Genomic DNA, 26,661 nt, shown 5'->3' with positions numbered 1-26,661 from the left:
TTTTAAGGCACCATCCAACAGGTGGCGGGTCATACCACCCTATCTTTTTTTTATTATTCCTTGTAGCTAAGTATGAATTAGTATAGGAAACAGCATACAGTTAAAGAAAATAAGCTGTGTACAAAACACATAGAAAGAGAGAGAGCGGTCCATTACATCAGAAAGATAGGACAGTGACTAAATACAAGTGAACGTTGATACAAGTGACCACAGTTATTTCTTACCCTCTACTGCCCTCTACCACTTCGTCTTACGTGTTCACGCGCCCTCTGCTGTCATCCCTCCAGTCTCGAGTGTATTTTTGTTGGCAATCGTCGCTGCCAGCTGTCAGGAGTAGAAGGAGACACCGCGCTGTTACGAAAACGCGCGTCATATGGTTTGAAGACACTATAAAGTCCTTGCTGCTTTAGTAGAAGGTCAGCCGCCGTCTTCGGTGTTCCAGATCCACAATGGACAAGGCTCAAGAGCAGGATCTGGTCAAGCTGCAAACCGCTGAAGCGACGGCATGCATTCACCTACACGGTATTCGCCTTATTTCTGACGTCTGGCCGCTACACAGGGCAGCGAACACCGTCGTGTCTTTATTATTTGTTATGCTTTCTTTCGAAGTTCAGTGTCTGAGCAAAGTGATTCCTTCCCTCTACAGGTGCGACGCTGATCTCCTGGATTTACAAGGGAAAGGAGCAGATATTCGTCAGGTATGTCTGAACTCGTGTCCGAAACCGTGATGCGCGACAGGTTTTGCATGTTCGGTGTCTGTAAACTGTTTATTCTGCTCGCCTCATTCAGAAGCCGCTTACTGCTGTTGACACTGAAAGCCGCTGGACTAGTTTCGGTGAAAAGCGGGCTGACGAGGAGACTGGTTTTTTGCTAGCGAGAGTGAAAAGCTTGACCGAAGGCTGTGTGCTTGCATTGCACAATCGAAGAAACAGACTCGAAGCAATCCTTTTGAGTGAATGGTTTCGTGACACTTCGGGGCATCTGATGAAAAAACGAAGGCTGTCCTGAAGTGTTGGAAAAGCTGTAGCCGAAGGGATTTACTGCAGTTCGTTTCTTCCACTTCTTGGTGGCGGCATCCGCCGCGGGCGAGTGGTTTACGGTGCGATTAGCGTGTTCGTTTGTTGATTTGAGTGGACTCCGTAGCTGCCCCGTTTAGGCGCTTCTGAAAAGGTATCGGGCGTGCGGCAAGCAGTTATAAAATAGGAACTGTAGCGGAAAACGTTCGGTCTTCCGAATGTTCACGAAAGAGCAAAACAGTTCGCACAGTGTACAAAGCTGTGTCACAGCAGTTACGTGCACTAGCTCGCGTTTCCTTCAGGCCGATTTCTGTGGTGACTAGTTTACTACCTGTAATGGGGTTATAATATTTTAGCCATATGTTTGTTTGTGAACACAGTAGGATGCAGTAGCAATGTTTGAGACAGAAATGGTAATGGTGCTACAGCAAGACGTGCACAAGAAAGACTGACACAGGACATGCGCTGACTTCATCTGAGTTTGTTTACTGCAAAGCCAGCAAATATATAGAAAATTTAAAGCATGCGCAAAAAAGCGGTACAACAAGGCATCAACAAAACCGTTCAAGATATATCTCAGTCTTGAAAAGGTGCACCGAAGTGTCACTTACACAATCTAATCCCTTCTTTTTAATGTTGAATGCTTCCAAAAGCTCCCCCTCCTTCATATCTCCACTCCTGCCCAGAATCTTTATCTCTGGTTCACACTTCTTGCATTGCTTGGATATTTTTTACCCCCGCCCATGTTCTGCCGGATGATTACACACAAAGCACTCAGCACAGTGCTGCGAAAGAAGTGCACCTCCTAGATTTGTTAGCGATCGTGCGTGCTCAGCCGCGCGGTCATTAACTCACCGCCCCGTTTGGCCCACATAGGCTTTTCCGCAGGACAGTGGTATCTCGTACACCACACCTGTGGAGCACTTCACGTACTGTTTGCCATGCTTTTTGTTGCAGGAGCCCTTTTTATCGCTCCCAATGCGCACGCATAGCTGGCCAAGCTTTCGTGGAGCAGAAAACACGACCGGCACGCCATGTCGCTTTGCCACCTTTTTCACATTGTGCGCAACCCTGTGCACATAAGGCACTACTTATGGTCTCACGGACTGTTTGTTTGTTTGGCTCAGACAACTTCTGAAACATTGCACACTTGATTTTTCTTAGGAGGCAGCAATGTGTTTGTCTGTATCTTCCTCCTTCTGTGTGAGTTTCAGAGCTCGCTGTTCGCTTCATGATGCTGTATTGGGAAGCACTATGTGGGATGCATTGTCAGCAGCCAAGACTTGTAGAAAGCATTTCATTGCTACATTGTGGAATGCAGACACCTTTTCTGCGCACGTAATTTTACACTGCAGATCTGCAGTTGGAAAATCTGTCAATAAGATTAAATGTGCTTGAATTTACCTCAGAACGGTATTCATGCTTTGCACATGGTGTAATTGCACTGCACAAGTCACTGCCTAAGGAAGTTTTCTGAACAATAAACTTTATGCTGTATGCAACGTAGTCTCTCATACAGCGGTTATAAAAGGTTTTTCTGAACACAGCACTAAGAAAGAGGTTGCTTTCCTTACTGCCAGGATATGCATGCTAGAATTGAGATACTTACTGCAAGTAGGTTTAATTTTAACCTTTTGTGGGCCCTTAATTTTAAGCTAATTTGAACTATATATTTTCAGGCTTTCATTGTTCCAGATTACTTCTTGCAGAAGCGCAGGAGCAGCACAGGCACAGAGCAGCTATTAATGCGTGCAGTTTGAAACTATGTGACCATGCCTTTTGTACAAACTTCTTTTTGCAGTTCAAAGGCTGTCGTCGACAACAAGAAGGCTATTCGAGGAGGAATTCCTTTTGTTTTTCGTAAGTTGACTTCTCTGCTTGCTTCATGTATGTCTATATTTACAGGTTATATCTGTAGGTCTGCATTCACATTGCACAAATTTGTGGTAAGGCGAACAGAAACGTGCGGGATGCCGAAGAAGTTCTAAGTGATTGCTTAAGGGTCCCGTGTTGCAGAAAAAGTGGTGTTGTCAGCGTTGGCTTTGAACGAAAAATCACAAGTGAAGCAAGGAATTAAAAAAAATTGAGTGAGCAGAAAATTGTGTTTGATTGGGTATTGAACCCAGGACTTTTGGTTGTGGTATGGGCCAGCTACCCATAGTCCACAAAGGCGGCTCGTTGGTTCAAGCTCAACAAAGGTAGACTTAATCCGTTTTTTGGTTTTTGACTTTGTGGAGTGCCTTAGAGACATGTACTTTAATTACATGTAATTACATGTACGTGTAATTAAGGGTGCCATGTTTTGGTTCTAAAGCGATAGCTGCCGTTTCTTTAATGCTTGGCGCCACTACAACATGACCATTCGCTTACTTTGCCATAAGCAGTTGATTGGTTCACGTTCATGTTGAAAGTGCATACAGATAAGGAGGGCAAAATTAAATTGAAAGATGCCATGGGAAGGCGATCAATGTAAATGCAAAATGTAGAACCAGTACTGCTAACCCGGATTTGTCACATCAGATATTACGATCTTGTGTAAATTTTTTTTTCTACTCTGTTTCACTCCTTGGTATTCTGCATGGCGCACACAAAAATGTGCCGAGCATTAGGTTCTTGTACTGTTTTAATTAAAGAGAAAAAGAGCCATGCTGCACAGTTCCTATAAATTGTGAATTCTATTAACTGTTTCCCTACGATGGGGAAAGTGACCATTTTCTGAAGGTTTCAGTACATTTTTTTTCTGTGAAAATCTACTGCATTCAGTATTGATTGCAATACCTAAAAACAGAGCTGAATAAAGGTGCTTTCTATTAATATACATTTAAACAACAAATTGCATGTTGCAACAAAAAATTTTATTTGCTAAAAACTAGACTTTAGAAAAAAATTCAACAAAACTTGCAAAAACACGCTTGTATATTAAAAGAACAAAATGTTAAAAATATTCTGAAATATGCAAAATGTTTGTTTGTCTATTGCCCACTCTCGGCAAAAAAAAATCATTTCTATCTTGAATAGTATTGTTGCCACAAAAGAATAACTGGAAACCCTATCGTTGTGCATCGGAGCACGGCCGCTTGTGTTTCCGGCTGGTTTCTATCATCACCGATGTGAAACCTGAATCATCTTCAGCACCTTGCAACATTTTCAGGCTCGTTGTTGCACAGGACGGCGACTAAATCACTCGCAGACGAAACGGAGTCCTGAGATTTGCTATGTCTTAGAGCGCGTGCCGCGCATGCGGAGGCTACCAAGCGACTTCGATGGTACCGCATCTTCGGAGTGGTTTCAAAAAATGCCGTTTTGTAGGGGCATCAAAAAACTACATCGGAAACAAAACTTCAATTCTCCGGCTATAAGCCAGATGCGCATCGTGCCTGTAAGCAGCGTGGAAGGCTCCGAAGTCGAGCGGCGAAGGCGTCATCTGCGGGCAACATGGCAGGCAATGAGTGCAGGTCCGCGTCTTCATTTCTTCGCAGCGCGTTAAAAAGTGCCCCCTCGCGAGACAAAAGAAAACTACATCGGAAACAAAACTTTGGTTCCTGGCCTACAAAATACATCTGCAATGTGGTCATTAGCAACGTAGAAGGTTTTGAAATCGGGGCATGAAAGTATCTTTAGCAGGCTAACGATGCTCAATGGGCATGGTAGGGAAAGAGTTAAGTATGCAATGATAGTTGGATATGAAATCAAGCCATTTGTGGAGCCAGTGGTGTCTATGACATCCGCATATGTAGCCAGAGTTACTATGCACTGTTCACTAAAAGCTGTGCACCGCTGCGGTGGCTCAGTGGTTATGGTGTTCGGCTGCTGACCCAAAAGACGCACGTTCGATCCCGGCCGTGGCGGTTGAATTTCGATGGAGGCGAAATTCTTGAGGCCCATGCATTGCGCAATGTCAGTGCGCGTTATCAAAGAACCCCAGGTGGTCGAAATTTCCGGAGCCCTTCACTCTGGCGTCTCTCATGGCCTGAGTCGCTCTGGGACGTTAAACTCCATAAGCCAATAAACTAAAAGCTGTATTTAGTGTCATGTAGGCATGATGAAATTTGTGGTGAGGTCAGTTTATTTGTTACCTTGTTCATTGTGAAGTTTTTTGACTTTATGACGAGCTTACAGCTTCTAGGTTGAAGAGTCCATTTCACTCCTTGTATTGTTGTCTATTTAGTAAAAATGGTGTTTTGTTCTATTGGCACACTAGGAGCCATTGAATGTGTACTCATTTCTGCTAACGTGTAGATATGTCCCCTCTTTGGCAGTGACCTTTATAGCTGAGCTATCCAACAGTTAACACTCTTCGTGTCTGCTTTGAACTGAGAGCGCTGTGTGTGTTATTGCTAACAGAACTCTTTGATCTTACCAGTTGCAAAACTTCCCATAGGGTCAACATGTTAAAAAATGATTTGATTGGGCTGAAATTTGGAGTTTATGGATTGTTGCGACACAGGTTGCAAATAATATAAACTGCGTTTCAGTTACAAACTTCAAGATTGTTGATAAACGTACTACTGTCTAGCAATGAATTCAGTGAAACATGCAGTAACAAAAATCTATAGATATAACAGTCTGAGGGATAAATGAGGGATAATAAGAGGTAATGGCGACTAATAAAGCGAGCTTTTGCTTCCAGATGGCGCCACTATCTATAAAAGCCCAGAAAGGGGCCTTGGGACTAGTCAGTTTTTGAAATGGAATTACAGACATATGATCTAAGAAGAACTTTGATTGTGGACGTGTGTGAAGAGACATGGAACATGAATCAAAATTGGCCTGTTTCAATTAGTTACTGTGTTCTGATGATAACGAGGCTAATTTTGCTGAGAGTGTAGACTTTAGAAGCTAGAAGAGGCCCAGAAATGGAATGCAGGTATATTGTTGCCACCAGACGTTTTCACTGGCGAACTGCGACGGTGCCAATCCTGTTTGTTGCCGATCTCTGGGGCTAGGGTGCACCACCATTCCCTGCAGGGAAGGGATCACAGAGTCCTTTTTGTCATCAGCATCACAAGTTTGAATGAAGTGACCGGAAAGGCTTATTCCATTTCTTAAAATGCAAGTTAATCTGCTACGAATGCACCTTTTCCTACCATACAAACATCAGCACAACCAGAAAGAGCCTCGACACCTTATTTTTTTTTCACTCGGAAAAAAAAAAAATGAATGAAGTTGCCCACAGTTTGACTTTAAACTTTGCCCGCAATGCCGACCAATGTGCAGCCAACTTTGGACCATGGAGCCTGGGCCCTCAGCATGGCTTTGCGAGGATCACCAGATGGGCCATCAACGAGGCACCACACTCGGTACGCTGTCTACCATCCTCCTGGATTTGTTTACCTGATACAAGCCACTCGCTCGTGTCACCTCAAATTGACTTACATTCAATTTTTGTTGCATTGTTAAAGGGACACTGAGGAGAAATTGAAGTTGGCTTGTATCGACTGAATACCAGCTCCTGATTACAAAAACGCCACTCATACTGACAACAAAGCTCTTGTAACGTAGAAAAGAGCAAGAACCAAAATACAGGTATCGCTGCCACAGGCCAAACTCGCAAGTACAAGCGTGATGACATCATAGGACCAGACAGACATCATGGGACACGTGAAGCCACGAATCACTGAGGCTGATCAACGAAGGTTGTGCGGTTGAATACTGAAGTAAGTTTTGTTTTGAAACCACAAGTGCACTTTTATCACACAAGAAAGACCGACAGAAGACAACCTGAATGTTGTAAGCGAAGAAAATCAATACTTAGCGGCGCCACAGCTGGCCAGATAAGTTTCGGTATATCATGGCGCTTTGCGTCTATGCGCTCTGCATGCCTCGATTTACCAGCGCGGAACAGCAGAGGAACTCCAAGTGCCGCTCCAAATGCTAGTTAACTTTTGAAGGTGCCTATTAAGGTTGGTCAGATGATCACCACAGTCGATGAAAAACTATGATGGCATGATTTTCGGTAATCGTACAAGGCAGTTTGCAGTGTAAAGAGCACCTTGAGTCTTCGTACGCTCGCCCGGTAAAACGTTCCCGGTTGTGCCAGTCAACTTCCAACTACTTGACGCTCTGTGGGGCTGAGGTTGCTGAAGTGCAGGCCGAAGTTATTAGACACTTTTAGCATACCGTTTACCGTGTTCCCGTTACCGGTACCTGAGTTCCGGGAGCCCGCGTGCAGCCATTGCATGCGCAAGTCTCCTCGGCGTCGCCAGATGGTGCAACGTACCCGGCAGCTACGTGCGTGCCTGCAGCATCGGGACCAATCAGCACCTGCTCACCGGCGGTAGGTGGGCTCCCGGTACTCCGCTAACGGTAACGAGGTACACGGTATGCTGAAGGTGTCTATTTGCGAGAACTTCGTTGACGACTTTGAGAACAGGATCCATCGTAACGGTGGCAAAACGCCGGTGCAAACGTAAACGAAGCGGCGGTAGAGACGGCCGGAATAGCCGATAGATGCCTTCAATGTGCGGCCAGCGCTAGCTTTCATTTCGGCTGCTGCTAGGCCGCACCGCTAGCCGCCAGAAATCGCGGATTCTGCGTTACGTCATGTGCACGTCATGTTTCACGTCATGTTTCACGTCACTTTGTCCTGTGTCATCATAAGAGAGTCCCAAGTTTGAATAAGCGGCGGGAAAAACTTTTTCAACTTCGAATCCACATTTCTTAGAAATAAATGCATCTTTCGCTGCCGGCCAAGTGGCAACAAAGCCATGAAATGCCGAACTATCGAATTTTGCTATAAAAAAAATATTGATAGAGGTCTCCTCACTGTCCCTTTAACAAGAAGCGTGTGCAGTTAGCTAAGTGAGCTCTGTTTATGTCAGGCTAAACAAATATCTTCTGTCACAAGTGAATATAGCGCAAAAAACATGCTCACGAAGCTTCTTATAATGGCATCATTCATTGATGATATCCTCACTAGTTGTGCTTGGTGTGCTTAGTACAAGCAACTTCAATGAAGGCGCCTGTCACATTAAAAATGCATTCAAGCATGCATGCAACATGCTTAGGGAATGGGAACTAAGACCTCTGCATTGTTCTTAGTGGAAGCTAGTAATGAATGCGTGAAATTGTCTTTTACCCATGGACTTTATTTTCAATGTGGGTTGCAGGGAGAATGCATGTGACATTTTTCAAATGAAAATAGCGTCTATTTCCAGCATGGAACCAGTAAACCATGTAATGGCAAAAAATGCCACATTTACTCGCATATTGAACGCAGTTTTTTCTCCACACCATCTCCGAAACCCCGCCGCGGTGGCTCAGTGGTTACAGCACTCGGCTGCTAACCCCAAAAGACGCGGGTTCGATTGCGGCCGCGGCGGCTGAATTTCGATGGAGGCGAAATTCTAGAGGCCCGTGTACTGTGCGATGTCAGTGCACGTTAAAGATCACCAGGTGGTCGAAATTTCCGGAGCCCTTCACTACGGTATCCCCATAGCCTGAGTTGCTTTGGGACGTTAAACCCCAATAAACCAAACCAAACCAAACCATCTCTGAAAATTTGGGGGGCGCATTCATTATGCAAGGTAAAATATTCAGAAAGAGTTTCAAATCAGTAAAAATGGAATAAAAAGTAGGTTGGTGGAATAAGGACATATCCGGAACGACACTTAAATTGTACTCTTCAGCATGCTTTCATGCTGAAGTGTGCATTTTGTTCCATTTAAGAGGTGAGGCGTTTTGTGTTGGAGAGCGTAGTCAACATCTTTCATCTCCAACCCGCGCATATAACTTGTGTAGCAGTCCATAATGCTGTTCAAAGAGAGTGCAACTAGACATTGTGACATGACTGGGCTGACAACCACAAACGCATATTTTGATGGCAGATAAAGGGACTGAAGTGAAACTCACGACTGTTTATTAATGTGAAAACATTAGATGGCTCAGTTCAAGGTCATCTGTCCTCAGTATCTGTCCGCCGCAAAGGTACTGATTATACAATAAAAATAAAAGAAAATTGGGGTCTAGCCCTGTCACCTTACCTCCCATTTATACTAAACAAAAATACACACACTCTAGGATTGAGTAGAAAAGGTTTGGGGTCTGTTTTTTTTTGTAATTCCATGTTCCTTTAATACTTTTGTTTTGTTACACTTTATTGTTTTCTTTTTTCTTTCTTTCCATTCTTGTACTTTATTTCTACTAATTGATTGTACAATGCTGCTGGCACGTTCTTGAAATGTGTTTTCCGACATATGCTGTTTCACTTATGTTGTTTACCTGCTATAATTTCAGTGCTAAGGATCTTGTATAAAATCTTTAATTATTGTTGCAAATTAGAGATAACGTGTCTGTTTTAATTACATTATGATGTTACTGATGCTGCTATGTAACGGTCTTCTTGGCCTTAGTCAAGCTGCATGAGCGGCTTTCAGCCAAGAAGACCCTCCAGGCACTTTCTGGAAAATAAACATTGAATTGAATTGAATTGTACTCAGGCTGCCGGCTTGCAAGACGGGGACTTTGCCACTCTGCCATGACACTTTGGCATTTGAAGCTGAATAAAGGTGCATCTAGTGAATGCACAGTTGTTAAAAACGTACATTCGAAATATGTGCTGAGGCCTACATGAGTAAGTATGAGCAGGTTAATTACATGTTGCAATCAAGCAAACTCCAAATTTCCTCTGTTTTCGGTAAATTTCCTTCGTACTTGGCGTGCAGTCGTAGCACCATCATGCGGCACCCACTGAAAAACCCGCCTTGCAGTGTACGGTGCTGTTCCAGCAGATGGCGCAGGTGGTGGACTGCATACAGCTTTCGCATTTACGCATTTAAGGAGACTTAAGTCCAACTCGTAATTTTGGGCTAACCTGTGCTTGCAAAGAATAAAACTCGGTGGCAGTGATACAGGGATAGCATCAGGTATGCTCGGTGGTCGCTGAAGATCTCTCACTATCGCTGTCGGCCACGCTGAGTTTGAATATGACAAGAGCTTTTGCGATTACATGCAGAAATCACTGGCGGTAATCTTGAATGTAGCGGAGACTTTTGCAAGTGTTTACAATCTTTCCAGATGAATCACTTGCCTCTAGCGCAGAAAGCCTTGCACAAGGAAAATAAAGTGTTGCCAAGGTTGGTGGCAGTGTTGGAAATGTGGTTTTCAGCAGGGCCAGCCCGGAAGTGATTACAGTTTTGTGGAAGGGCAGCCGTTTGACTCTTTTGAACAGACGTTGTTGGCTACTTGCTGTCAATTTGCCGTGAACTGTAAAAACACCCACTCAGGCTTCATTTTGTATGTAAGTATTTGTTCCTACTTTGACCGATGTATTAGGCATCTGCTGTTAGTGAAAACTTGTGACGACGAACTAGTGCCTGGTTCCGACTCCAGCTGTGGGGTGCGTTAATGTTAATTCCCGTGTCCTCTCCTCGCAGGTTGCGGACGGTGGCTGTGCAGCAAGCCTGGTGCTCGAGGACACGGAGGAGACGAGGAAAATGTGGAACTTCAAGTGAGGGGGGGGGGGGGGGGCTGCCGTTTGTTTTGTCGGGCTGATTACTTTTGTTGTGTAATGGGGGAAGGCATAGCCGGCGCTGAAAAAAAAAGGAGGCTACTCGTTAATGATGACTGTTAATGATGCAGGAGCAGTTTTGCAAATGTTCCTATAACAAGTATAAAAAGTATAAAAGGGCGGGCTTGGCATCCATCCAGTGGTGTGCTGGGAAATTAAGTGAAGGCACTGTTGCCAGCTGCTTTTCTAATGTTAGTGGTTTTTAAAATGGTCAGTCTACTGCCGGAGTTGAGTAAAAAAAGAACTGTTGTCACATTCCAATACACCGCTCTCTATGGTGGTAGAAACTATGATCAAAAAGAGTGCATTACTGCCAGTTTTATTGAGAATCTATGTTGTTACATAGTGAGTACATGTTGACGCAGTTATTAACGATGTTCTCTGATGGGGTTGGAGAACTCGGCACAGCAAGGCCTACCTGCTTCTTCGTTCTCTGCGCTCTTTGTTTCTCGTGCTTTGTTGTAGACACAAAGCACGGGACATTTCTATCTTCACAGAAAAGCCCTGGTCATGAGTTTAGCAGGTTCTTGAAGGTTGAATCTTGCGAGTCCAGTGACATGCATCACCCGAGTCTTTTGTGAGCATTGGCCATTTTCAGTGAGGCATGGTACGTTGTAGTTCATAGAGCTTCCGACAGAAACCACGCTTGCGGAGCAGTGTCCACAGCCACACTTCATTGCTGAGGACGTAGCAGATGTGCTGACGTTGGATGTCATAGCACTGCTTGGAGCGCTTCTGTGGGTCCAAAATGCAAGCTTCTGCAGCTCAGCAGTGTCGCTGCAATAAAAGGCGTGTCATGGGGCGTGTCGAGGGGCGTGTTAAGGGTGTGTTGAGACAGCTGAGATGTTCACGAGTATAATGAAGGTGAGAGAGGCTATAGGCAGTTGTTGGATATTGCACAGTGTTCTACGCTTATGCAATGAAAGGCAAGATATTTCCGCCTGTTCATGGGAGAGCGGACAACGAGGACAGAGTGTGCCTTTGGGCGACTCAGCCACCTTGTGATAGCGCAGTCTTCTCTGATGTGCCAGTGTGACTGTGGCGAGTCTTCGTTACAATGTCGTCCCAGTTCTTATCATCGGAAGCAGCATACATAGCCAGCATAGTTCAACGAGGCCATTCGTTTGGGGGGGATATGTTGTTGAGTGATAAATATTTCATTCACAGAGACAAGGTTCTTCAACATCCATAGTAGACTGGCATAGTAGACTTCTTCATCCATAGTAGACTGGCACCCACAGTCACTGATGAGAGCTTGAGGAGGGCCATATCGGAGAACGAGAAATCGACAAAAAAGAGAAACATCGGAAGCAGTAGTGGACGGTATCGCAGCTCTTTCAGAGTATTGTTTAAGGTGGTCAACATACTCGTTGACCCATTGGTTACCACTGAAACGTTGTGGAAGCGGGTCGAAGAGGTCAATGCCCACTAGCCCAAATGGTGTAATCAGAGAGGTGACAGAGTACAGCTGGTTTGGCAGACAAGTTGCAACGAGTTTCAAGCACTGGCACTGTACACAGCTGGCTATGCAGCGTTGGGTCATGTGACACATTTTTTCCGAGTGAAATCATACATATTTGCAATGAAAGCTGTGGGAAACTCCTAAGTGGCCAGTCATGCCATTGTCAGGCACAGTGAGAAAAAGCGCATACCTCCATAGCACAAAATTCTTCTTGTAAAGTAGACCAGCGTGAACACGGAAATGACTGACTGGTTAACCACATGTGGAGTTGAAGAGTGTCATCAGTTTCTTGTCCTTGCATTGTTCAGTCTGGAATAGGCAAATGTCAGGAAGCATTGGTGCAATGGGAGCGAGGTAGTCATCAAAGTTGTCGCCATCGCAACTGGTTGTTCTGAGTGGTAAGTGCGAGAGACAGTGCACCTTTGAATGGCATAGGATGGGGTTAGTTGAGTAATTAGTGCGATTGTAGGTTTAGATGGGATGTTGGTGAAATGGGTGTCGTGTTCTTGGGCTCATATTGTGGGGGAACTGCCAAACCATGGTCTTGTGCTCTACGTACTGCTCCCCTGGTGCAGGTTCCGAGTGGTGTACATGGTCATTCTGAGGAAGAACAACCTTGTCCTTGATGTCAAGGTGACCAACACAGGTACTCGCTGCACTCACCCACTGGAATGCTCCGTGTTTTGCCCTGCAATTACTTCTCTCATATGCAGAACGATTCCCTTCTACGGACTGTTTTCTGTGTTCCGTCAGCTCCTAACTCTTCTTCACCCACTGTATTGTTGCGAGTGTAATTGTGTGCAGCATATTGTTATGTTGCTGTCGCTGGTTGTTATCATTATGGATGCCTCTAATGGCCAAATATTTGTTGCCTTTTTTTTTTTTTTGCCTGCATATCTGTCTGAAGAGGTTAAGGCCCGACTCCAATCTCACTTCTGAGGCGGTGCACCACGTGCTGGCACGTTGAGCGCCGCACTGCATCGGGCTTTGAGAGAGATTGCTCATCTCTCCAGGAGCTGGCTTGCGCCACTTGCGTGTGAGCATGCATACAGTCACGTGCTATGGGTTATGTTGCTAAAAGCAGTTCGACTGCCAAAAGTGGTGAGAGGTAGTCATTAACGTAATAATAAAGTGATTTTAAAACGTGGAATGTATTTGGTACACAAATAATTAAGCACGCCTTTTCACTGTGATCATGTGGTCGCTTCCAGTGACCATGGATGTATGTTATGGCTGATGCTCGGTGCCTTAGCCCCTTGTTCTTCACAGCCATCATGTTGTTTTTGTTCATACTTAGGAAGCATTTGCTATAAGTGGGGTGATTATAAATCGGTTCAAGTGTGTTTTACGGCATCTGCAATGGGAATGAGTTATCTTGATCAGTCAGAAGAAAGGCCATTAATCTTCATTTCCCTTCCATTGACCTCCAGTCAGCCCCACCTATTCCTGCTGCAGGTGTCGCCACAAACTTCCTAATCTCATTTCCCTGCCTTACCCTTTGCTGCCATCACCTCCATGTTTCCACCCTTGCAATTCGGTTTGGTTTATTGGGGTTTAACGTCCCAACGCGACTAAGGCTATGAGAGACGCCGTAGTGCAGGGCTCCGGAAATTTCGACCACCTGGGGTTCCTTAATGTGAACTGACACCTCACAGTACACGGGTCTCCAGAATTTCGCCTCCATCGAAGTTCAGCCGCCGCGGCCGGGACTGAACCCACGTCTTTGGGGTGCCGAGCGCCATAACTACTGAGGCACTGCGGCGGGGCACCTTATAATTCATTCTAATAGACTGCCCAAGTTGTCTCTTTGTTATAATGAATATCTCACAAAGAAACATTTCCTCCTTAGTTTCGGCTGAGATGCTGTTAACTTGCTTTTGTTTTCTAATCATGATTTCCCTCTTGATTGGAGGATGTCGCCCTTATCGCTTTTCCTTCCTTACAACAACAACGACGTGGTGGACTCTGTTGTTCCCCTCCCTCTCCCCCAGGTGAGGAGGAGTTCTCCTTCACGATTCTGCTGCACACGTACCTGCGGCTGGACGACGTGAACCAGTTGTCCATATCGGGCCTCCGAGGCTGCCCCTACATCGACAAGGTGGGCCACTTGGTCTGGGGAAACAGGGACGAACCATGGTTGGGTTACGGAGCTAAGGAAGCTGTGGATTTGGGAAACAGACATGAAGGCAGCCATAACTTTGGGCAGAGTGTTGTGGACGAGGAATAGGCAACATTGTGCGGGAGGTGGTTGCAGGGTTAGGTTAGTATGAAGGTGGAATGGTGTGAGGTGAGGAAGTTTCACAGCAAACAGTGTGGCATGCCTTCTCACATTGCGAGCAGCACACTTCCTGGGCGAATGCGAGGTGATTACATTTCTCCGACCTTAATTAACCGCTGGCTTGTCTGTGATAAGTGATTGCCTGTGTGTGGCTTTTGATACTGAATTCTGACTATAGGTATGTTCGGTAACATTGTGTAGCAAGGGTTGATTTACTGGGGGGGGGGAGTCGCCTTTGACGGGAAATTTTACATAAGAGTACTGTGCTGACCCCCATTTCTTTTGAAAAAAAAAAAATTGTCTGAGAAATGCATGGTGCAGATGATTCCGCCCCTCCAAGAGTGACTGATATATCTGGCCATGGTGTATAGCTGGCTCATCTAGAGAAAAACTGCCAGGTGTTCATGCATCCATTGCTGCCATTAGTGATAGCCATGCTTCAAAAAACTGTGTTGTGAACGTTCCTGAAAAATCATGATTAGACGTGAAAGCTGCACTGAAGAAGCAAACTGGACAAGGTTGGTTTGGTTTATTGGGGTTTAACGTCCCAAAGCAACTCAGGCTATGAGGGACGCCGTAGTGAAGGGCTCCGGAAATTTCGACCACCTGTGCTTCCTTAACGTGCACTGACATCGCACAGTAGAATTTCGCCTAGAATTTCGCCTTATCGAAATTCAGCCGCCGCGGCCGGGATCGAACCCGCGTATTTCAAGTCAGCAGCCGAGCACCGTAACCACTGAGCCACCGCGGCACACACAAGTAAGCATGTGAAGAAAGTAGAGACTGTGTAAGTAGGTGAAGGTAGAGATGGATGATAACTACTTGTTAACTGAATGGAAATGTATCACATTAGGAAATTTGTGCGGTCCTTAACTGCATGCAAACCGCCGCTAGTTGTGTTCTGTTCTGAAAGGTACCTTGACTGTGTGTCTCTTGCATGCTTGTGGGCTTGGGATTTACAGATGTCTTACAGGACCTTTCATCATTGTTGCATGACATGCACCTTGCTAGAGGTACGACGACAAGAACTTCTCCATTCTTCATTAGAGAACATCTTGCTCTTTCTCTCGGCTTTTCACTTTGAAGGCAAGACTGCTCATTGCTGTTTGACAGACGTGTAACTTTTTCATGCCTCCGAAGTTCGTTTACATCTCGGCTCTGGACCAGAGCACTTGGTCAGATATGTAGGGAATCCCCCAAGATGGATTAGATTCGTAATGAGGGAGTGATTACTCAGTGACATCGACCCAAGCACAGCGACGAGCCTACAAAGGAAAGCTGTACGGCTTCCACGGCAACTTCGTAGTTAAAGAAAAACTTCTCCTGGTCTGGGGTTCTAACCCAGGACCACCACTTCACTGGAGCAGTGGCTCTACCAGCTGAGCTAACTGGGATGGCTAGCATGTGGTAAGGTGAGAGCAAATTAATCAGCAACTCGAAGTGGGAACAGTGTTGGTTAATGCTGGTTCCTTTGTAGCCCTATGGCTGCGCTTGGGTGGATGCTGATGAATAATTACTTCCTTGTTATTGTTGTGACAGAGTTGCAGCTTTCCCAGAGCTGCACGGTCTGCAATAATGGTCAGATTAGAGACCCTGATGGCTGCTCTGTTGATTGCTCTCTTCCTTCGCATGCAGGTGAAGGATGGGGAAAGGTGCCTGGAATATGAGGACCAGGTGCGCATCCGGGGCCCTACGGACAGGTGGGTGCTCATTTCAACCATTTCTTCAGGAGTGCAGATTCAGAGCAAACGTCTAGGAAACATCTAGGGAACGTCTAGGAAACGCCGTCAGTGACAGACTGAGTGCAAACAGGTCAATCCAAATACCAGCAGTACTGCTTTATTTTTCTTGAAGGGTCCCAACACAGAACATTCCGTGAGGGGTGGGCATATCAGTGGTGCATTTGAGAAAGTTATACAATGATGTGCAGTGGCATACACCGATGGACATGCCTCTTTTATGGTGGATTCAAAGAATCGGGGGTGCGTAGCGGAATAATAAAGGTGCGCTTATGGCTCATTAATTAAATGACTAAGCTTGTGTTTGCTTCTGACATGCTGGGATCACTGTTTACAAGCAAAGATCCACTGCACAGTTCTTGAGCCTCTCCTAATTTTAGGTTTATTCTCATCATTCTGCTTTTGTTGGCAGTTTCCCATGTTCTGTCCTTGCGTGATGGTAAAAGGTGAGTTCAGATACAATTGCAGTAGATAGGCAGCATCACTGAGATGCAGATGCACATGGAAGGTCAATTCCAGATTGTGTAGATGGTAAAGTTCATTGATGAGACTAAAAGAAAAGGCACTTAATTTATAAAGGAGACTGGTTGGCTAAGGCGTAAGGAGTGAAAAATATGGTCCACTCTCATTTTTTCAAACTTGCTTAATGGAAACAGTCGGCATTTTTGTTCAGATTGTTTAATCCAATCAGCACCCAGTACTTATTAAAAAGGTTCATGCTAATTGTATCTTTGAATAATGTGTAGTGTACACATATTCACTCTGCTTGGAGTTCAAATTGGGGTCTGGTCATTGGCAAGGTTTGTGGAAGTACTTATGTGTGGGTTGCACGAACCAATGACTGGTGGCCTCTTAAGTTTCAGTGGCCAGAGTTCAAGATATCTGATTTATCACAAAAACCTACTGATATGGCATAGCGATGTGTACACTGTACCTTCGAATATTATAGAGTGACATTTGAAAACTTTCTATTTTGCCTTTATTTTGTGATATGAGAGTTGAAGGTAAAAAGAGTTACTATCTCTCCTAAGCATGCAACAGTTGAGAAATGAAATGTACAGTTCCCCAGCTTGACATCTCTCCTTGATTTTACCTTGAGAGTGTTGCCCGACTTATCAAGGCTGCTGTCAACTTCTTAACATCTTTGTGCATTGAAACCCGGCGCCCACCTCTATCTTGAGGAAGAGCGCTTGTTACACCACTGTTATGCCAGTGCCGGCTGTAGCTTTGCACCATGATGATACAATAGAAAAATAGCAAGAAATGAGGGAGGTCATATCTTTTTGCTCCGTTTGTGAATGCTGCATGCTGTGCGGGACAGTGTTACTTGGTCAGGGTGTTCATGGCGGCATAATCTACCGTCTGAATGTGCTAACTTGCCAAGCATAAAGGCTTCAGCTCGGGTCTTCTTCATCACCGTATTTTCGCGATTTTAAGCACCCTCCATTTTTGCAAGAAAAAGAAAATTGGAAAAAGTTTGTATGCAAATCTAAGCACCCCCTTTTTTGCGAGGAAGAGTTCATTGCCAAGGCCACCAAGCGTCTTTCGTCGAGCCTGTGCAGTAGGAGTCCCGAGGTGGCGCGGCCTGCGCGGCGTCCACGGCGCTTTTTGTGTTGCTGCGTTCTGACACTACAAGACAGATGGCGGCACAGAACGCAAAAAAAAAAGAGCCGAAAACGACCGCAATAACTCCATCAGTAATAGTATTTATTTATTTATTTAATTAATTTCTTTTTGAGTACTTTCTGTCACATGGGACTGGTATCGGCAGCGCTCAGCAGGTTTCGCGGGCATCATGGGCACGCGTTGCTTTGTCTAGTGTCAGTTGCTTGACAGCCCTAACGACTAACGGGCCTAACGCAAGTCTGGATGTGTGCAAAGAGGGCTGCGTACAGCTTGGAAGCTCAAGCGAACTGTGATCGAGTTTGCCGAAGATAATGGCAACCACAGTGCCACTGCAGAATTTGGCATGAACTGGGCGTGCATCATCAGGTGGAGGAAACAGCGGGATAGATTTTCAAAGGCACCACAACACGCAAGATGTTCATGGGATCGTGCAAGGGCCGACATCCGCAAATTGAAGAAGTCTGCGAGTTTGTTCACAGCAAGCGATGCAGAGGCTTCGCTGTCACTGCTGATGCAGTTCAGGTCAAAGTGATTGAAAGAGCAACACAAATACAGATTACGGAAGAAAATGCCGACGGGAAAGCTGCAGAAAGTGCCCCCGTCAACCATTGCAAAGTGGATTCCGGAGGCGTAGAAGCGGGTGCAAGTTGATTTTGTGGTGAAGTCATTTAAGAAGTGTTTTAATACAAATAACTTTGACGGAACAGAAGACGACCTACTGTGGGATACTGAGAACGGCTGCTCAAGCTGTGCAACAGACTCAAGTGGCAGTGAGAGTGACAAGTAGCAGATACAAGCAGTGGGTTCACCATCTGCAGCCTATTTTTCTTTTGAATGTTTCCTAATTAAAATGTTTTTTCTCGCTCCCGTCTCATCGAGATTTCGCCGCGAAAAAGAGGCCCGGGGGGGGGGGGGGGATTGTCATTTTAGATTTTTCGAATCTAAGCACCCCCCCTCACTTTGGGCATCGGGATCATGAAATAAAGGGGATGCTTACAATTGAGTAAATACGATACATGTCGACTAGGCAAAGAAGAAAGTTGAATTGTTGGAGGATATATTGCGCACTGCTGGCACTCTGCCAGCGCCACCTGGTGGCCGAACTTCGGCTCCCAGCGCGTGGCCGAGCGTCGTCTTTGTTCTGCATGAGCTCGGCGGTTCGGCGAGCTTCGTCCTAGAAAATGCTGTGCTTCCCGCTTTTCTGCTGCGTTTGTCGGTGACATTTGGTGGACGTGCTGGGTACCATCCCATGTACGCTGACCCCGACGACAGCCGTGACGCTTCTCCCCGACCCGCGGACGCAACACCCGTCCACAAAGCGAGCCATCACCTGCGAGGCCTGCAACCCGAGTTTGAGCCACTGACAAGGCCTGTGAGAGCTATGATGTCCACCACTGGCAGCCAGACAAGTCAGTACCCCAGCAGTGCCCCGCCGTGCGTCCTTCTCGCACCTCGGTCGCCACCATCCTTCCACGGCGACCGGTTTGAGGATGTAGAAGACTGGTTGGCCAGTTTTGACCGTGTGGCTGCTTTCAACCAGTGGAACGACGAGCGGAAGCTGTTGAATGTTTATTTCGCACTGCTCGACTCGGCGAAAACGTGGTTTGAGAACCACGAGGCGTCCTTTTCCAACTGGGCAGCTTTTAGCCGTGAGTTACTCGCCACATTCAGCTCGAGCGAACGGAAGGAGAACGCTGAAATTGCCCTTCGCTCTAGGTCACAGCAGTCCAACGAGAGCGTGGCCATGTTTATAGAGGACATGACACGCCTCTTCACGCCTATTGTTGTATGTGGCAATGAGTAATCCACGTATGGTGCAGAGCATGTATGCACTGGGCTTCGTTAAAGGGGCTGCGAAACACTGCTTGGGGGGATAGCGGCTATACTTCAGGTGGATTCTTTATGTCACACAGATGCTGACTTAAAAAGAATTACAGGAATCGATGCACAGGAACGGGAGTTATTCAATGAAGAAATTTCAAAATACAAGCAAACAAAATGCTGCCCTCAACTCGATTTTGGCAGCACTTCCCACTCCTATTTCTCTTCCCCGATGACACACCTGGCGCAACCAATCAAAACAGCCTGCAAGAGCACGTCGCGGAAGTTTGCACTCCATGGCTCTCTGTAACTCGTTCTTGCTGAGACTGGCAGCGTTGTTTCCATGCCAGAGCGCCCCTGGTGGTGTATTTTTATTTTACTTTCTTTGCCGGGCTTTTATCTTAGACGAGCAAGTTGTTTTTGTTGTTCTAATATAAAACACCGACAGGTGACAAAATGTGTGTCTATTTATTCACAAAATTTGCAGTATATTTATGGTTTGTCCAATCATCAAGCTCGCGCCAAGTGATGTCATATCCGCTGCTAAAGCCCGCCACTGTGCGGGGACACCATCAAAGCCATGAATTTGTTTTTGGGAGGACATTAAAATATTAAAAAACGGAATATACGCGGTATTACCGACGCTAATAGCACCATTGTAACTCACTGTATGCGATCAACAGGCAAAACAGTCAACTAATATTGTGTTTCTGGGCCCCTTTAATACCTGATCCTCAGAGGGGCTTGTAGCCATTCCTTGCTTAGTTCTGGCGCTTTCATCGAGGAGATGACCAGCTGCAAGCATTGGATGAGAAGTACTGCAACCATGTGAGAACGCACCAGTGTGGTGGCGCGCATCGTCGTACTCTGCATGGGCATTTCTTTTTTGGTAGCACCTGTTGGGCTGTGACCTCCTGTGAGACTGAAGGCTCGAAACCCCAGCATTCCTGGATGGAATCAGAGCTTGAGGCTTTGACTTCTTGCCGTTGCTGACCTACTCTCCTGACATTGCACTATCAGACTTCCTCCCTTGCTTCGCACCACAAAGAAAACCATAAAGGAAATCATGCAGAGAAAAACTTTTCATCCTTCCCTTGTGAATTAATTAGTGCCAGCAGACATAGCAAGTGCTGTCTTTGTCACAATTATGTGAAGAGGCCAAGGGGTTTGTCCCCGAGCCTTATAGAGCGGCACTGCACTTGAAGTCCTGAACTCTGGAGGGCATTGGATGAGTTCCCCTCACCTTTGGGAGATATGGAGCACTGTTGATGCAAAAGGGGCATTGCTGCATGGCCAAGAAGGGAGCTTGTTTGGCTGTGTACATTGGACAAAGGTGCCACCACGATGACTCAGTGGATGGCACTCTGCTGCTGACCCGAAAGGCGCGGGTTCGATCTGGCCATGGCAGTCACATTTCGATGGAGGCAAAATGCATTTACTGTGCGATGTCAGTGCACATTAGGAAACCCGAGAGTATGCTGTGCTACTTATATCTTGTGCAAGGTTGCTGTTTTTTTTTAATTGCAGCACTAGCTGTTAACGCAAAGGTTTCTAGACAGAGCATATTTATTGATGTCGTAATACTATAGTAGTCAAATAGTACCCGTGCAGCCAACTGGGACTTCGCTGTGCCCACCTAACTCTCTGCCGCCCCCTGCTACGTTTGCCTTCTCTTGGTATCTAGTCCGTTACATGAAATGACCATCGGTTATCTTGTCTACGCATTGCATGCCCTGCTGAAGCCCATTTCTCTCTCACTATTTAGGCTAGGACATCATTAACCCGCGTTTGTTCCCTCACCCACTCTGCTGTCTTCCGGTCTCTTAATGTTACACCTGTCATTTTTCTTTTATAGTTTCCCTTTGTCTATGTATATCCCACCATAAAATCTAGTTGCCCTCATGCACAGGTCTTGCCATCAGTCCACAAGGCAGAGGCCATGTGCTGCGCATGATGCATTCTGGCGTGCCTGTGCAGAACAAATTTTTCTGAACACTTGATTTTGGAACCCTGTGAGCAGTGTGGGTGAATGGGTGCCCAATCGTACCATATTTACACGATTGCGGCATCAGTTGTCATTTGTGCTCCGGGTCCAGTAAGCGTCCGGCGCTCGTTCATGGCTGCATTCAAGATGGCTATCATTCTTCATGCCGGAAAAACGAACAACTGCGTGCCACAATTCGACATCTCGGAATGGGTGATAGAGGTGTAGCAGCTGTAGCGAGGCAAATTTTCAGCTGTTCCATGCGACTTTGCGAGGCAACTGTTTGTGAAGTGCAGTGTTTTTCTGGACGGTGTCGTTAAAACGATGTGCTTTACGACTGCAGCAGTGCTCACGACAGCAGTGCTAATGAGGGCACTGGTGCTAGTGCAGACGAGTAGTTCAGTGACTAATGCATTTTTTGGAATATGCCCATGGGCATGCCCGTGCGCAGCAGCCGATAGCGGCTGACGATAAGCGGCAACGGTCCAATAATTCTATCGCATTCTACTATTGAAGGTGAAGCTTAAGCGACCTCCAAGTTTTTTCAAGCGAAAGCTTCACTACGGGACCTTGTGCTTCGATTGCCGGGTGCCTAGTTTTGACCTTCAGCGGAGTTAGAGGTCAAACCATAAAAAGAGAAAAAGAAATTGAATCAATGTCCGTGACTTGGAGTCAAACTCGCAGCTGCGTGGGTTAAGGGCCGCTCAGCGAGACCACTAGTCTATCGCCACAGTCAACACGCCTAGTGTTGAACTGCACCACACTCTCGCGCTGTGCATTGGAGAGCGCCATCTTCATCAACTTCCATCTACACCGTCCCGTGGCACTGCATGCTCACCGTCGTCTTGTACGTCGCACAAACCCATGATTTCACTCGTATTCGAATGTAGCAAACATTCTCTGTAGTTTTTGTCCTCATGAGATATGGGGGATTCAACTTAAATTTGTGTCGGCTTACAATCTTGTAAGTGCGGTATTTCCCCTCTCTCCCCCTCTGGGGATGTGTGTGCAGGGTGTACCTCAAGACGAGCGACACCCACACGTGCAGCGTGGCAGACAAGGCCCGAATCATTGTCAAGAAGACCACCCATTTCCCGGACACGGGTCAGTCCTCCTCGTTCACTGCGACTGTTTCTTTTTTCAGGAGACTGCGCTTGAAAGGAGAGGAGGAATTTTAATGTCTAACTTGGGCACCCGTGTGCAATATGACGCATCTGTGGGAACTGTCTATAGAGCTGACTGCAGTTTCTTTTCCTTTCATTTTACATTCTTATGCAAGCTCCAGGGGTTTTGACAAAGGAGCCAGGTGAACGTGGACATAATGTGGAACTTTGTGCACACACCACGATACAGTTTGGTAGCACTGAGGTTTTGCACATGTAGTTTTCATCATTTAAAACCCTTTTTAATTGTGTTCAAGCTTTGTAATTGTTTTTTAAGCCAAGTTCAACACACATCCATCTGCACACAAATGCACTCTGGCAGCCATCAGCTGTGTGTCCTTTCTTCAATGTAGCGTTGCACTATAAGTGCTTTTTAAAAGGCAGTGCTATATAAGGAGAGCTACTTTCATAGCAATAAAAAAAAAAAACTGCAGAGAACTGTCTGCCGGTCCTGGAACTGGAAGTGCAGTGAAACTTCACTGTAACAGTATGGTTTACAACAAAATAAGGGATCTAATAGATGAATATTGGAAGCTCTGATACAAACTCATGTACCTCTATCTTGTTTCTACTAAGTAAAATCTTCCTGTGACCCACCGCGGTGGCTCAGCGCATATGGCACTCGGCTGCTGACCCGAAAGACGCGGGTTCGATCTCGGCTGCAGTAGTCAAATTTCGATGGAGGCGAAATTCTAGAGGCCCGTGTACTGTGCGATGTCAGTACACGTTAAAAAACCCCAGGCAGTCAAATTTGTCCAGAGCACTTCACTACGTCATCCCTCGTAGCCTGAGTTGCTTTGGGATGTTGAACCTTAATAAACTAATAAACTAAACTAAAATCTTCCTGCAGTGGGATATAATGAAGTCTAAATGAACTCCAGGCAATTTCACGCTCAGTATAAATCAACCTGTAGCACTGCTCAACACTCCTGTACGCATCTCAAATTGTAATTTTCACTCACATACACGGCCTAATATCATTCGTTACATACTGTGCTCTATGACACCGGGCCGTCTATGCCTCACACTATGCCTCATGGGCTGCCAGGGCCTTTGCATTTCCACTGTTTTCTACCCTTCTTGCTGCATACAGCCCGCTATGACCGCACTGCGCTTCTCCAGAGCAATGTGCAGCATAGTTTCCTCTTTCGCATGGTTTACCCATTTCAGAATGCATTCAATGTGTTTGGTGCTGTTGACATTTTGCTGGTTTCACAAGGCCAAAATTAGTGACAACTGCGGAAAATGAAGGTGTTAGACAGTTTCTGATGGCCAGAAGGTGGCCATGACCCAAGGAATAGAATCAGATGCGTAGAAGCGTCAGGTAGCGACGTGCTTTTATGAAGCACTGGCCACTATGCCTACCGCCGTCGGCAACAGAGAAGTGATTGCTAGCGTCGTCGCTGCAGTGCAAAAGGAACTAGAAACCAGCTGAGATCCATTGCTTTCGATGAATGTGAGGACCCTATCCAAATGGCTTTTCGTTAGCCTCCAGTCTGGCTTACCCATTCTGCACAAGACATAGCTGTCATGCGTCATAGTGCCACGTATCATTGTAGTGTCCATTTGTTCGCGCTCATGGCTGCAGGAAAGGGCTGTTGTCATTTTTGTTCGTGACGCGAGAAGCGACTGTACTAATCACGATTGATCACAGCCATGAAGAGCTGCATCAACGTTTTTCCAGATTACTGTGGTTGATCTTGAACTGTTATCTGGAAGTTTCCTTGCCGGCTTTAAATTGAGCGATTTAGCGAGCAGCGGACATTCGTAGTTCGACGACTGACGAGCACGTTTGTTGCTTACGCCGCTGCCGTGCTTTTAGTTCTTTTGCGGGTTGAAGTGAGTCCCAATAAGAAGCTTCGTTTGCAAATCTTGTTGCTGTCTTCCTGACCGCTGGACTGCCGTCACTACAGCGTGACAATAGCTGTCATAGCTGTGTTGCAATCAGGATGCTCATGTGTCATGTGGAGAAGCCTGCAAAGAAAAAATAGGGGGTGGGAAAGGGCCGTTGTGAGAACAATGCCGGACACCCTCTTTCATAGTAGGTTGTATCGACTGCAGCTCCTAGAAAACAGGGTTGAATATGTTGAATAGGTTTCTTCTCTCCTCTGTGACGTTCTTTCTCCGAGACTAGTTTTTGAGGTGCTGAAATCATTGTGAGTCGCGGAAAAAAAACGATGTTCATTGGCGAGGCTCATATACCTGGTTCGGTCGCCTTTAAATAGCTTAGATGTAACGTCACATCAGCAAGATCGCTGCTACGGAGGCCATGTTTACAAATTGCTTGGATGCTGTGCGTGCTTCGAAATGCGGATAAACAGAGGTGTTTCTTGCTATGACTGGCTCTTTGCACTGTTTGCCTGGAAATGCCTGCTCTTTGCCCAGTCCCACAAAAAATGGAACAGTGGGGTTCTACTGCCACATGCACACAAATCTTGTTCCAGTTGCCACTCATTGTGTTTAGAGGGATCCCCTCCCCATGCAGAGTACCGTATGTACCCAATTCCAATGCACACCCAATTTACAGCACCAAAAAAAATTTCAAGCTCCGATTCTAACGCGCTGTCTACGAAGCGAAAATTCTTTGCGCTTCATAAATCTTGCGACCCAATTCCGGCTTGCTTTGAGTTGGCTTCTTGAGAGTCCTCGATTGTGCGCAAGCTCAAGGGCCTTCACCTTGAGCACCACGGTGGTGATAGCCATGTGCTCCACACGAAGCTGCCCAAGAAGTCAGCCAGCTCATCTTCAAGGTCGGGAAACCTCCCCGCTTGCGGACTGTGGTGGCCTTTGCTTGACATTTCGCACTCAAAGATTGACCTCTTCAGTCTTCGCCAGTCGCGAACGCAAGTCTCTGGCACACCAAAATGACGAGCAGCATGCCTATCGCCACTCTGTTCTGCGAGCAGAATAGCTTTGCGCTTAAAGCTATTCTCGTGGTGGACACGACGTCTCTTCGTGGCCGCTCCATCCATTCTCAAAAATGATTTCGCACGGAGAGCCCGCCGGAGAACACCACTGTCGTGCTGCGGACGACGCTATAGCTTGCTACTCATGTCTTAAACGCAGCAAAAGCGAGGGGAGGCGGTTCGTCCCGTGAATTCTTTTGTGCCACACTTGCTGACAGAAATGACAAGCACCACATCGTTTGAAAATGGCTCCTGCGAGGCAGAAAACGGCGAGCAAACGTGCTCCCATGGTTGCCAGCTATTAGTGAGCTTCCACATCATATAATGGCAATTACGATGGGCAGCTATGGGGCAGTTTCGATTTGCACCTGAATCCAACGCGCATGCGATTTTAAGACTTATTTTTCCCCGAAAATAGGTGCGCGTTGGAATTGGGTAAATACGGTAAATTTAGACGACTGAATGATTACCCTTGCATCCGTAGAGCTTTCGCAGAAACTTGGAATTTGAAGAGAAATTTCTCCTTACCCTGGGTAAGCAAACCCCTTATTTACCCTGGGTATTACCCTAGGTAAGGAAACCCCTTACCCCTTATTTCACTGAGGATCTGAAAGTGAATCCAAGGGTTCCGTGCGGCGCACTGTGCTTTTTCAATTCCCACGAGCACCGACATGCATTATGCTTCAGCCACCAGTTCTCCAGTGCACATTAGTGCATTTCATAACCGCATCACTAATAATTCAGCAAGCACTTCTTTGAATGCCCACTGCATGAAGATGACACTTGACCAGCCTTTATGGACAAATCAAAGTCGGCTTGTATCAGTAGATTACTGTGTTCTAATAGCAAAGCACCTACTTGGGGATCTTTGTAAACTTCGAGTAGCAAAAGCTTTTCGTGAGACAGAAACGGCTAAGAAATTAGCTACCGCTGGCTGGTTTCGCAAGCAAGTACAGTGACACCAAGACAGTTTTTAAGAGTGTTAGCTCTTACTCATCGCGTTTCGAGACTTCGTGGGGTCTGGCTACCACCCTGAGATCACAGCGCCACCTGTGGCAGCAACTGGAAAGCAGCAGCACATCTCGCACTGAGACTTGTAGCGCCATCTACTATAGCATTGTAGAAACAACCCCCTGCCATGTGCCAGTGATGACATCA

At 46.2% G+C, this 26,661-nt stretch overlaps 1 protein-coding gene across 1 annotated transcript in view; it reads left to right on the top strand.

The window, feature by feature from the left end:
- The first annotated feature begins 286 nt into the window (after window positions 1–286).
- LOC149333795 (uncharacterized) overlaps window positions 287–26,661 on the top strand; it is a 30,820-nt gene continuing 4,445 nt past the window's right edge. The window contains exons 1-9 of the mRNA XM_089558783.1: window positions 287–522; window positions 647–698; window positions 2,818–2,876; window positions 6,234–6,316; window positions 10,391–10,464; window positions 12,562–12,632; window positions 13,978–14,084; window positions 15,900–15,964; window positions 22,447–22,538. Of these exons, the coding sequence (XP_089414909.1) occupies window positions 450–522; window positions 647–698; window positions 2,818–2,876; window positions 6,234–6,316; window positions 10,391–10,464; window positions 12,562–12,632; window positions 13,978–14,084; window positions 15,900–15,964; window positions 22,447–22,538 (676 nt within the window). The 5' untranslated portion in view covers window positions 287–449. The remainder of the gene's footprint in view (window positions 523–646; window positions 699–2,817; window positions 2,877–6,233; window positions 6,317–10,390; window positions 10,465–12,561; window positions 12,633–13,977; window positions 14,085–15,899; window positions 15,965–22,446; window positions 22,539–26,661) is intronic.

This window comes from Amblyomma mixtum, chromosome 8 (assembly GCF_055824585.1).
Source record: "Amblyomma mixtum isolate Tamu chromosome 8, ASM5582458v1, whole genome shotgun sequence".
Lineage (NCBI taxonomy): Eukaryota > Metazoa > Arthropoda > Arachnida > Ixodida > Ixodidae > Amblyomma > Amblyomma mixtum.
This window is presented reverse-complemented; position numbering and strand designations above follow the sequence as displayed.